General features: G+C 34.9%; 1 protein-coding gene across 1 annotated transcript; it reads right to left on the minus strand.

Annotated features, from left to right (window-relative positions):
- LOC105157473 (plant UBX domain-containing protein 8) lies at positions 2,418-11,605 on the minus strand. The gene is made up of 11 exons (XM_011073882.2): positions 11,391-11,605; positions 9,643-9,704; positions 8,951-9,530; positions 8,781-8,864; positions 8,597-8,712; positions 7,845-8,064; positions 7,508-7,723; positions 7,311-7,433; positions 4,860-5,003; positions 3,095-3,151; positions 2,418-2,949 (listed from the first exon to the last, which is right to left on the minus strand). The coding sequence occupies exons 1-11, from the start codon at positions 11,472-11,474 to the stop codon at positions 2,842-2,844; spliced, it is 1,794 nt and encodes a 597-aa protein (XP_011072184.1). The 5' UTR covers positions 11,475-11,605; the 3' UTR covers positions 2,418-2,841.

Raw genomic sequence — 12,539 nt, forward strand, 5'->3', positions numbered from 1 at the left:
CCCCCCCCCCCCCCCCACCCCCCACTTTTTCTTTTTCTTTCTTTTTTTTCACACTTTGCAAACTCGACCGTTGGTTTTAACCATCATGGTTTTTGACAATCATACGGTTAAAAATCATTATTAACTGTGCCTGCTACTTACAAAATTTTAACCGCAATTAAATTTGATCAGATTTAAATCAATTATATGATAAATATAATACATCTATCGTATAATCAATATATAATTTAAAAAAATTAATCAATTATATAAAAATTATATCATAATTATTATACGATTAATTTGATCTGGATAATAATTTTCCATTCAGCTTTAACCCCTCTGGTTAAGTACATTAGTGGGACATTAACGTTGGTTCTTGATTCTCTAACACATGGGACAAAGCCCCTAATTATGTTATTACACTTTCACTGCACATATCCATTCTTGTTGGAGATATGTTGGACAACATGCTTTAATCATATATTATTTATAAATGTGGATTGCAATCTCGAAATTTTATTAGAACTGCATGAGTTAATTGTTTTGTTCAGAGCATTAGTTCGATTGAAATTGATTTTAAGTGAATAATTTTGTGTAAGGAGTTTGAGTAAACATATTTGATAAACTTTTTTATAAATGGGTTTATAAGATTTTTTAGGCTTATAAGTATTCTTTTTAAAACAGATGAAAAGTTCCTAATTTGTTGTTAGTATTTTAAGAGATTCTCTCAATCTTGATTATATTAGTTACAAATTTTTTGTTGTTAATTTTTTATGAGTTTTATGATATTATTTTATCTAAATACCACGTTTATTATTAAAAATTAAATTAGTAATCTACTCTTTAATTCAAATTTGATTGGTCGTTTTCGAAGGTCTGATTCAAAAATTGTTGAATTGCTTGTTGGATTCCGATCCAACCTTTGTGGTATAATGGGATTTTTGGCCTAAAATCTGTATTATTGTCCGAGACGATTACCTAATAGTCCCTAATATCGGCTAAGCTAACTATTCATGACAAGACACGTTAACATCGTCTTCGACCACTTGAAGAGATTTTTGTTGGCATGCTTTATTTCCCTATTTTCTACTTTCACGAGTTGACAAGTGGTATTGATATTTTTGTTTTATTACGGAGTATTTTCGTTATTTCACTATTTATTCCATGTCATAAAAATAAAAAGTAAACACTAAATAAATATATTTGGTAACAATCAAACAATGCATCAAATAAGAAAAATTACCTATTAAATGACAAATACATCACAGTTTATCGTGATCATGATCATGCAATAATCAATTATCCCATAATTCCATCCCATTTAGTAAATGAGTCTAATTGCCAAATAGGATCTAATATTTTTTATAAGCTTCAAAATATCTCATAAATATGTAAGCTTATTATGAGAAATAAACTCTAAGAAAATCAGTACAATATTAAGCAATAAAAATAGGATAAATTACACAAATTTTTATATAATTTATCATAACTATAAATACTCTCTTATTATTTAAAAAATTATAAATATTTTCTCAAATTAACGACCTTTTAACAGATACCTTCCACATTAAAATTATCTAGACGAAATATTTATAAATTTTTTAAATAATAAATCAATGTTTATAATTATTGAAAATCTGAAAGCAGCCTCCTAATGTATCCAAATCTCAAAGCACTACTCGTCTACCAATATGTGACACACTTCACTTAGACCCAACATTCTACTTGCAATTAATTCCGCCTTAGGTAAGACCATCAGGTAGTATTTGGATTGGTAGTCAATCACGACATCAATAAAATCAGATAAATAACATTTAGACATTATTTATCATAAATACCGTAAATAATACATACTGCACAACAAAATAATATTTTAAGCCTACAACGAGATTCAAACACATGAACTCTATGAGTAAACTAACTGGAGCAAAAGAAATTGATGAGAAAGATGAAAGAATAAATAGCGGACTCCAATTCTATATAATTCAGTAAGATGTCTGTCATACTTTCAAAATTATGCTGAAAGTTTCTGGGTGAAAATGTTTGTTGTATAGACGGAACTGGCAGTGGTCCTACTCAAAAGAACCATGCCTTGCCAACAACATAGGATATACACTGAAGACGTATCAAAAGAAAGACGACCCTTCCGACAAAAGGGCAAAACGGAAAAGACAAACAAATTAATGCATTCAAAAGACAAGAAGTTGTTCCTGTCTCTCCCTCTACAACACTCTCAATTTAGAGGCCACCACACACTTCTGTAACATCCTTTACGAATTTAATGAACATCCTCTCCCTATCCGGTTATCGTCTGACACAAAAACTGTTGGGGACTTCATACTTCTCAAAATTAATCCTGTCATCCATCAATCAACCCAGAAAGAAATTAACAAAAATGAAAAGAAGGAGAAGAGCTTCATTTTTAGCATCGGCTCATCAACCGAAATAAATCTGTTCCAACACTCTTTGATGTTATCATATGTAAACCTAGGGCGTGCGAGAAGTGTTAGGAGGCGGACACCACAAGTCCAGCATAAAAATTATCTTCACGACAAGCATATAGTAAACTAATAGCAATAGTGCAGCGATGCTCTAACCTTTGACCAGGGATCGGCAAATATATACATTTACCACAACTATAGAAAGTGCAGTCAAGGATCGTTTTCCAGCTGATTACATGTCTACACCAATGAGGTTCTATAAATTCATGAGCAAGAATCATCAGATGCCTCTGAATCAATTTATAAGAACCAGCCCTAATATCACTCAACCAAAAGCGACGTACTATGAAAGTATGGGTAAATTGGCACAGTTCAGCCTGCATCCTTAGAAACTTTACAAAGTAAGCCTACATAAAGACTATATCAACTCCAGATACAAGGCTTCTTGTTTGCTGGTCAGACCCAATTCGTGGAGAGTTGAGGTACTCTCTCCATCACTAAAAGCACGTCGAGGATAAGGCCTCACCTAAATCAAGATACAACACCAAATTAAGACATCAGTTATGCTCCAAGGGCTTATATCAATGCCAAGAACAAAAGAGAATTTGATTAATTATTAACTGCATAACCAGATTGACCAGCAATAATAAGATAATGATAAAAAAGTTTACCACTCTGTAACTGCCAGGTTTGACCACTCTGCCGACATCAATGAAGTCAAAGAGACACTGTGCCACAATACAGATAATCCTATCAGCTTAAAATCCCTTAACATGCTAAATAAGATTTCACCATCTAAAGCAGAGTTGCAGCCATCAAATACATACAAAATGACATCCAGAGCGAGACACAACATTTTCCAGGGACGACCGAGGTACAAAAGCGTGTCAGATTCTATCTTATTCGGTCATCATATTATGGTTGATACGCTTAAACTCCCTCCGAAATAGGGTAATTACATTATACCCCTTTAATTTCAAAAATACATCTACACCCCTCAAACATGCTCCATTTACAAGCGCACCTCTACTGGTGGTATTTCGGACAGAGGTCCTCATCCAATGGTCCTGATATTTTACTAGCTAAAAAAATACTCTGGGCAATGAGTTGAAACTTGTAGAGATATATGTATAGAAAAAAAGACGTCAGTACAGTTACGTACTATTCTAAGTTTATAATCATTGAACATGAAAAAGATATAGATCCTCATTGTTAGTTATCTTAATATATTTGTCAAGTCAGACTATTTCCACAAATAGGGTATAACTGTAATTGACAAATTTGAAGGGCTAAAGTATAACTACACTATTTCCAAGGAGGTCCATGCACAACAGATCTTGTATTTAAATATGTATTCCAACAAAACTAACCAAAAGGATAAGATGGCTGAAAACATGAAATATAGTACTGAAGATGAGGAGGAATTGATTAGTTGTTTTTCCCATCATCTATTAAGAGAACTCCCACAGAACATGAAAAGAGTTGCTTGGACAATACGGAGGGGATTGAGGATACATCAATCTTGGATGCAATTTTTTAAACCCCAGCCAGGACCAGCAGGTCGGACAGGTGAAAACTGTCACCAGTCCATAAAATGGTCCTGTCCAACCCATAAAACTGAACTGGTTCTATTTTTTGAAAACCACTTGAACCGTAAGTTGAATCGATGACCCAGTCCTGAATCAAGTAAACCGTATTCATAAAATTTTCTAAAATTGATACAATTTGCAATTGTATCCATGACATTTCATATGAAAATTAAGAAAAATACCAACAAACCAACAAGCACATTATGATAAAATAAAATATATATACTATTTTAAGAATGGCCATGCTACTATTTATCGAAAATCAAATTTAGTTATAACTTAATTATAATGGTAAATAGTTTGTTATTTTTGTTATTTGCAATTCTTCTATTTTTATTGTTGACCTAAAACCTGTAATATACTGATACTGATAAATTTTGGTATACTTTTATTTCCTACTAACTTTGAAAAATTATTTATATTTTTATATTTTTTATTATTTTAATATAATTTTATACATAGTTTTTATTATAATATAATTAAGACATCACTCGTTCAACTACAGTGGAACTAGTAACCCTTGACCCATCAATTTGTCGGTTCGATCAACGGTCCGATTTTTAAACATTGCTTGGATGTGTCACTTTCATTCTTTTTCTTTTCCTTTGCTATTAGAACATTTTCCTAATTTGCATCTTTAAAGCTAAAAAATTGAACCTGATTATAAAACAAAACCAACATTTTTTTGGTTTTAAAATCAAATTTTGATCCTTCCGCGCATGCTCAATTATCCTATCGACATGTGCATAAAATACCCACAATACATAATTTTACACAAATATTAAGTATGCATCTCGCATTTCTACTCTAGCCCCAGGAAAGCTTATGTAATAAGGGCAAAGATAACCTGTAGCTTGTCTGATTTAAGAAATCTTCGCCCTCGCCTACTTCCATCAGGCATCCGTACAAGAAGTGTAACAGCATTCTCATCATCTGGTGTTGGTTCCTGAGGAAGGGAAGCTTCTTTTGCAGTCAATTGTGTCTCAGTTTCCTGGCCAAGGCCAACAGCAAAACATGAGCATTGCTGGAGCCAAAAGTACTTCATTCTATCAAAGATTGCAAAAAAATTGGAAGAGCGCTCCATTTAGATCACTGAGATATCAAAAACATAATACAAGCACTGGGCACAATCCCTAAAGTATGAGCCCAAAGGCTACAAATTGTTCCATTTTTGCAGAACTATAATCTCCTTTCATAAATTGACATGAGAAAAGAGGGACACTTCCATTCGCTGATCAAATTTCACTTGAGTTCCCAACTTAATAGCTAAGTTGTGCAAGCACTACCAGTCTTATGTGGGAAAAGAGAGTTTGACTTGGAGACTGCTGTAATTCCTGGAAACCACCATCAATTTGAGGGCTTTAATTTTATTTCTGCATAGATTGGACTAAGGTATGGAAGAGCCATCACAAAAGCAAGCCGATAACCATGGATAACGAAACCAAATTTGACCCTGTAATACTCACAAATATGAAATCTACAAATCAAATGTAAATAAGCAAATCTAGGAAACAACGAAAGGCAATGGGTTATGTGATACCAACAAGTCAAAAACAAGATCACTGAGACCAAGCAGAATTTGCTGGTGTGACGAAAGAATTTGATGCAGACAAAATAAGTATCTAGGAAAACCAAAAATCAACTCTCAACTCTTTCACACAAAAATGTGGAATCCTATTTAGAAACATTATAACCTAAAAGAACCTTTATCACATATATAGTTGATCCCTTGATTCACCTTTTGATCTGACCAACTATATGACAGTATGATTCCATATCAAGAGAATACCCATTAAAACATAATCAGATAAAAAACTGATCATTATATAATTTAACATGGACTAAATTAAGATTATATTTTGACTACAACACATCATTGATAGAAGTCCTTGGTTATTACCGTGTCTCATCTGGGTTTGTTTATTATGTAAATCAGTAACACATGATTTTCAATAGAAGGAATGCCTAGATGGCCTCAACTGCAGTAATTACTTTTAGCCTAGTACACAATTCACCTCATACTTACTCTATTGAATCTGATCTTGCCTAGCAAGGATATCAGCAATTGTTTGCTTTACATACGCAAATCAGTAATTAACCTGTTAATCCAGTCTGCATTTGCAGGAATTATAATTATAGGGAAACAAGAACAAAGTTACGAAAGATAAAAGCATAGAAACTGATGCCATATTTTCGTCAAGTGGACATGCATCAGTGTCTTCACAGAATAGAAGTATGTACAAACAGCTCCTCGTGTACAAGATCTTTGTTCAAATTACAAGCAAACCACTAACAGCTGAACTGACGTAAAGCTACTAAGTTTAAGTGTGAAATGCAGAAAGTGGCTGAAAACCCCTGGTGCAGAGAAAAATCACCTCACCAGTCTTTCTCAGCCCACAAACCAAGCTGATAAACCACAGATGTGGTCCAGAACTCTCCCACAAAGAAATTATGTGAGCATAACATTAGCTACGCACATGACGCAATGGCATGGAACCCTTGGCTAGAAGTCTCTAGTTCACCTTATAATTACTATTGAAATAGAAGGTAGAGATAAATAAGTCAATAAAATTCATCTGCTGCAGGACAACCAACAAAATCAAGCGGATTGGAAATTAAAATTAATAATAAATCCTACTGAACATCACAGACATTTTATCTCTGGAAAAATGACAAAAATACTCTAGGTCTCTGCATGATCTATAGTGAAAACCCAAACTTCAATGCTAACTTGCTGATGACTTGTTAGAAGTAGTTTACGCCCTGTGAAAGGTCCATTTCATGCCATGTTCCAATCTAACGCAAATTAACCGAAAAAAAGATGAGGTGTATAGGTCTGATATGACCGTCAAAGGAGATACTGAATCAATTCTATTACTAATGCTTTTAGCATGTTCTGTTGCTACAAGGACAAAACCTGTGATGGAGAGAGGCAAGGGAGTTAGGAAGTTGATTACTGCAAGTTTGGCATTCTGTTTAAATCTTCAAGGTAACGGAAAAGGATGAGGGAAGGGAAGAATAGCTGCTTGATTCCCATGTGGGGTCTACCTCCCGGAATGACGTAAAGCATACACTGTCATTTCTTAACGCTGTTGGCAAAATAGTCAATGGTAGTACGAATAGCAACAAGAAGATATCTATTGGAGTTATGATTGATATATAAGTAATATAACTTTTGTATCTAAAATTCATAAAAGACCATCTTGGACCAGAAAAAGCCTTAATCCAGGCAAGTGTAGATGATCAGCAAGTTCTAAAGCGACACAAACTAAAATCATCAAGTTAAGAATCTCAATACTTTTTCCTCTTGAAGTTTCCTGCGCAATTCATCCTCCTCGCGTCTCTCTGCAGCTTCAGCCTCTTCTTTGGCCTTCAATTCCTTCTCTCTGTCAGCTTGTAAGGAAGCAAGATATTCATCATCCTGTGCAAAAATTAGAGGTTTGTAGTCAAGGCAAGCTAAAAATTTAGCAGCACTAAAATTTTATAAAGAAGAACCTGTTGTTCTCTGATCAATCGTTGAGCGACAAGAGAAGGTGATGGAGGACGAGCAGTACGCCTGGAGAAATGACCCATAGATGTGCCTAAAGCATTCTGTATAAGCTGATGACTTGCATGAGGGAAACGATGCCCACTTCCATCAGGGATACCACCAAACATTGCAGCCTCAAGCATTAAAGCTTCATCATGTTCCTCGGATGAGATGCCACCCCACTTTAAACATATATACAGTTATAAGCATCAACTATTACTGTGCTAAATTCATAAGAAATGGACTCTATTCTTTCCAGCTGACTGAATAAATAATGAGCAAGAATTAGGACAAAAAGGTTACCTCATCAGAGGGTAAATCACTTCCATCATGCTGCAAATGATGAATACTATCATGGCACAGAGGACTTGAAGATGCAGTAACCTCAATATCTTCAATATTTTTGGCGGTGCTGGTAGGACCTGTTGACACACATCTCCTTCTATGTCTAACAAGAGGCAGCTCTTCTACATCTTCAGTTTCATCTTCCAGGGATGTGTTCCCAACTTCAACCCGAGATTGCCTACAGATTTCAAATGCTTACTAGGGAAGAGAATGTCTTGAAGATATCATTGAACACTGAGAGACACTATCAGATATTAATCATATTAATTTTTCAAAATTTTTTACGTTCTAAATGGGTTGGGTTAAAGAACTGCACTAGACAATACATTAATATAGAAGAGAGCAAGAAAATTAAAGACTGCAAAGGCTACTAGGAGAGAAAAGCATAGGGTACTTGGTTGACAATCTCATTCTTCCACAACATTGCTATTGTTGTATGGATACTTTGCACACCAACACCTAGTATTTTCTTATTTAGTATTCACATTTTCCAATTCTTACACATTTTCTTTAGTGAATTACGATTACCTCTTGTCCCCAGGCTTTCAACACTAAAAAGATTTTATAATTGGTAATAACCTAACCAATTAATAACAATGGTCCTCTAGAGTGTCAGTGTATTGAAGAAAGATAGGTCCTGTAACACATTACCTCTGTGCATGCGGCAACAAATAATGAAAGAATGAGCCTATCAACAAAAAAGCATTTACCATCCATTTGACGGCAGTTTTTCCGTCCTTTCTGGTGCAGCTGATTTCAACCCTTCTACTTCTGAGGCTCCAACCTTCCTTTCTAGTTCCCTGAGCACTTTTCCTTGCTCTGCAGTCTAAATTCAGCTCGTGTTAACTAGAGCTATTATTGAGATTCAAATTGTGATGCAGAAGAAGATCAAACCTGCAACGACAAGGAAACTGCATGTGCTAGTGAAGCATTTTCCAAGTAAGACCGTCCAGGCTGTGGAACAGAATCTCTAAGATCCTATACCAATGGTGACAACCAATACTAATAAAAATCATATAGTTCAACAGCAGCAGCAAATTATATTTTGTAAATATATCACATACAAGATGTTCATCAGATTGTTGATTTAACATTGCAGTGTCCTGCTTGGAAGCCTCAATGGCTGCTCTTAGCATTTCGTCTTCTATATCATTCTCATAGTCAGGCACTTCCATAATAGTGGGACCGCCTGGTCCTGAATTTGTGGAGCTATCTCGAGAGCCAAGTCCATCAGCATGTGTAACTAGTGGGTCAGGAGAACTTTTCTTGTCATCATGATCATGATCATCATCTTCCTCATCTATGATAACAGTTCCACGTACTTCTGGGTCATGGACATGCGCAGTTTCAGTGACGTCTTCAATGGTGGGCGCACCACCAGGATGACCGGACTCTCTAATATCATCTTTCACCTCAATTGGAATCTCCCTCACCTCTCTTGGATGTGAGATAAAAGGTGACCGAGCTGCTGCATTACCACTATCAAATAAACTTCTGGTGAAGTTGGGATTGAGGAGAGAGAAAGGATTCAAATCCGTGGCAAAAGGGAAAAGAGAAGAAAGAGGTCTATGGGACTCGAATGGTATTGGGTCATCCACATCCATTATGCCATCTTGAGGAGCAGTTAAAGGCGCTGCTTGAATTCTGAATGTAGAGACACAAAGATATAACAGAAGATATTAATGTGAACCATCAAATTTATTACTCAGAAAGAATGAAGGAAGAACGGGCCTCAGACAAATGATAAAATACTAACGGGTCGCTATCGCCTTCACTAAAATGTGCATCAACAGCTTCATTGAGATTGCCATGATGTTCCTGATCAACCAAGGATATGAGCTATTAAATCAAAATCAAATGATGATACAAAATAATGTAATGCAGAAAATTTAAAAATAACGGCTGTTTATTCTAGATATAAAATTCCGCCGATTCTTGAAGGCTCTTAAGCATGATAGCTGAATAGTTGACTGTAACTATAATTCAGTCCGGTTGAATTCACCAACTTAGTTTGCTCAGATCATGGCATGATAGCTGAATGTGTCTCAACACTTATTGGCCGCAAAAATTAGTATGCCAAAATGACTACTATGCATGCCTTTGTTTCAGAATCATCAACATTGCACTGATAAGCTAACTTTACAAATGAGCATTTGTGAAATTTACAAGGAAAGATCACCAAATAAGGATGTAAAATCCAGGATGGCTACTGTCATTGCCCTTGAAATGTTAGTTAACCTGCAGTGGTGGGTTTCGAAACATTGTTAAAAATGCACGAAATGGAGCACAAACAATCAATCTCCTAACCTCTAGCTCCGTATCTTCTAAGGAAGTTATTCTCAAGCTTCCAACAGAAGATTATGAGAGAGAACATGAAGTATCTACGGAACTTGGACACTGATCTATCCACTAAGCATAATGTACGGAAAGTACTAATTGACTAATTGATATGTACGCCAGCCAAACAAACAAAAATATAATGGGACAAAGTTGGAATGCAAATGACATTATAATTGGACAAGGTTGGAATGCAAATGACGTGTTTGAAGGGATAAATTATTTTTAAGGAAAAATCAGGACATGGGCATTCCAACAATATCAACATCAACCTGCAATTCATTTTCACCATTGTTCTATAGCAATCTTCTTGTTTTTTGTCTTTGTCTGCCTCTCACCTTTTCTTCTCTAAGATTACCATATATGTAAATATATATTCATACTTCCATGCAAAACTTATGCAGTATGAGCAAGACACACGACAGTCTCAAAAACTAATATTACTTGGACGAATGTGTACGATTATGAGAACTAGACCAAGCAGTCTATCCCATCTGTTTCTTGGTGTCGCGTTCACTGTCATCCAGTATCAAATTCACGAAGCCCCTCTGCTCTCAAATCCAAGAATGGAATTGATGAACCAGATTTACAGACTTTTTGGTTGCATAGCATAAATCGTCCTTGATGCTAACAAAACACAACAAGCACTTACCAAGAATTATGGCTCTTACAAAAATGACACGGCCCTCTATGATCTGGCTAAATCTCCTATCAAGGGTATTGCATTCTTTAAAGTTTAAACCCACCGACAGTGAAGTTGACAATTCTCAGCAGAATAAGCAACATCATTCCGTATTGCATTCAACAGTTCTAAGTTGACCGATCAAATGCTCACTATACAATTACTTCAGTCAGTAACCTCCAACCTCCACCACATCACACTTCCACGCCACCACAATACGCAAGAAAATATGCACGTAAATTACTGTACAACTACGGATGTTTATATCCACTCTTCCACAGAAGTGTAGGGACAATAACCCCTAGCTTCCTACAAGCAACCAAAACTTGCGCAGCTTTACCATCAAGCAACCACCGCATATTACTGATCAAAATTTAACTAAAACAAACCAATCGAAAAAATTAAAGAAAAATCAATAAACTAAACTAGAAAAACACAACAGCATTATACATCAATTAACAGCAGTGACTTTCAGTAAATACTACCTCAAGTTTTCGAATAGCGGTGGCTTCAGAAACGCCGGTAATACTCATGAAAGTGTCGATCGCTTCTTGATCAGGTCTCGTCATTTTTCCTGATTACTTCGTACTAATTGTTCGCTAAAAATGGAGAAAGCAAACAGATTCTTCTGTAAATGAACTAAGTTTTCGCTTTTGTTGTTGGAATGTTTGCAGAAAACCATACTGATATACATGGGTAAGGACAGAGCTGTCCTTTTGACACCGAGAAGGGGTAGTTTGGGAAGTAAAAGGAAATTGGTAGCTTTTTCTATTATGTTCTATAAACTTCCACGCCTTCTCTCTTTGTGTTCTTCCGATTTTGGGCTTTAGATAGAGTAGAGAATATCTTGGGCCATAAGTTAGCTTATATATCTCCACATGCTAATGCATATGACGAAGTATATATTCACTTTTATAAGGGTAATTTTAGTATAAAATATTTATTTAACTTACAGTAGGTTAGTAATAAGTCGATCAACGTAAATATATATTTTTATTTAATTTTTTTTTGTTAAAATCAGCTAATCTAGTGAATTTTGATTAACGGATATATCTATTTGTTAAACGAAAATGAATGTCAGTGGTACTAAATATAATTTCACAAACCATAGAGAGTTTACGTACAATTACACCAAATCTCATGAGAAGGCGGTATAATTTTCCCTTACTAATATTTCTAAATGCTTAAAATGATTTTATATACTATTAGAAAAGACTAAGATATCATCAATATAAATGACTATAAAGTTTGAAAATTGATTAAAAATGTTATTATTATATTCTGAAATTCTGAAGGTTCATTTTTCAAGCCAAATGGCATAAAATGGGACTAAAAATGCAGTTTTGTATCTATCTGATTCATTTATTTAAATATCTCAATATTCTGATTTTAAATTAAATTTTAAGAAAATCATTGCGTTATGTAATCTGTCTAAAAGACATTCTTTATTGGGGATCGGACATCTTATCTATTTTAAACTTTATTAAGAGGTTTATAATTTATTTCAAGCCTAGGTTTTCCTCTTTCTTTTTCTGCATGCTTATTGACATAAAAATCAGTACATGACTAGGGTGATTTCGAGGATCTAATTAATTTTTTTCTCTATTAGGGAATTAATATCACTTTTACATAAT

The sequence above is a fragment of the Sesamum indicum genome, linkage group LG1, assembly GCF_000512975.1.
Source record: "Sesamum indicum cultivar Zhongzhi No. 13 linkage group LG1, S_indicum_v1.0, whole genome shotgun sequence".
NCBI classification, from domain to species: Eukaryota; Viridiplantae; Streptophyta; class Magnoliopsida; order Lamiales; family Pedaliaceae; genus Sesamum; species Sesamum indicum.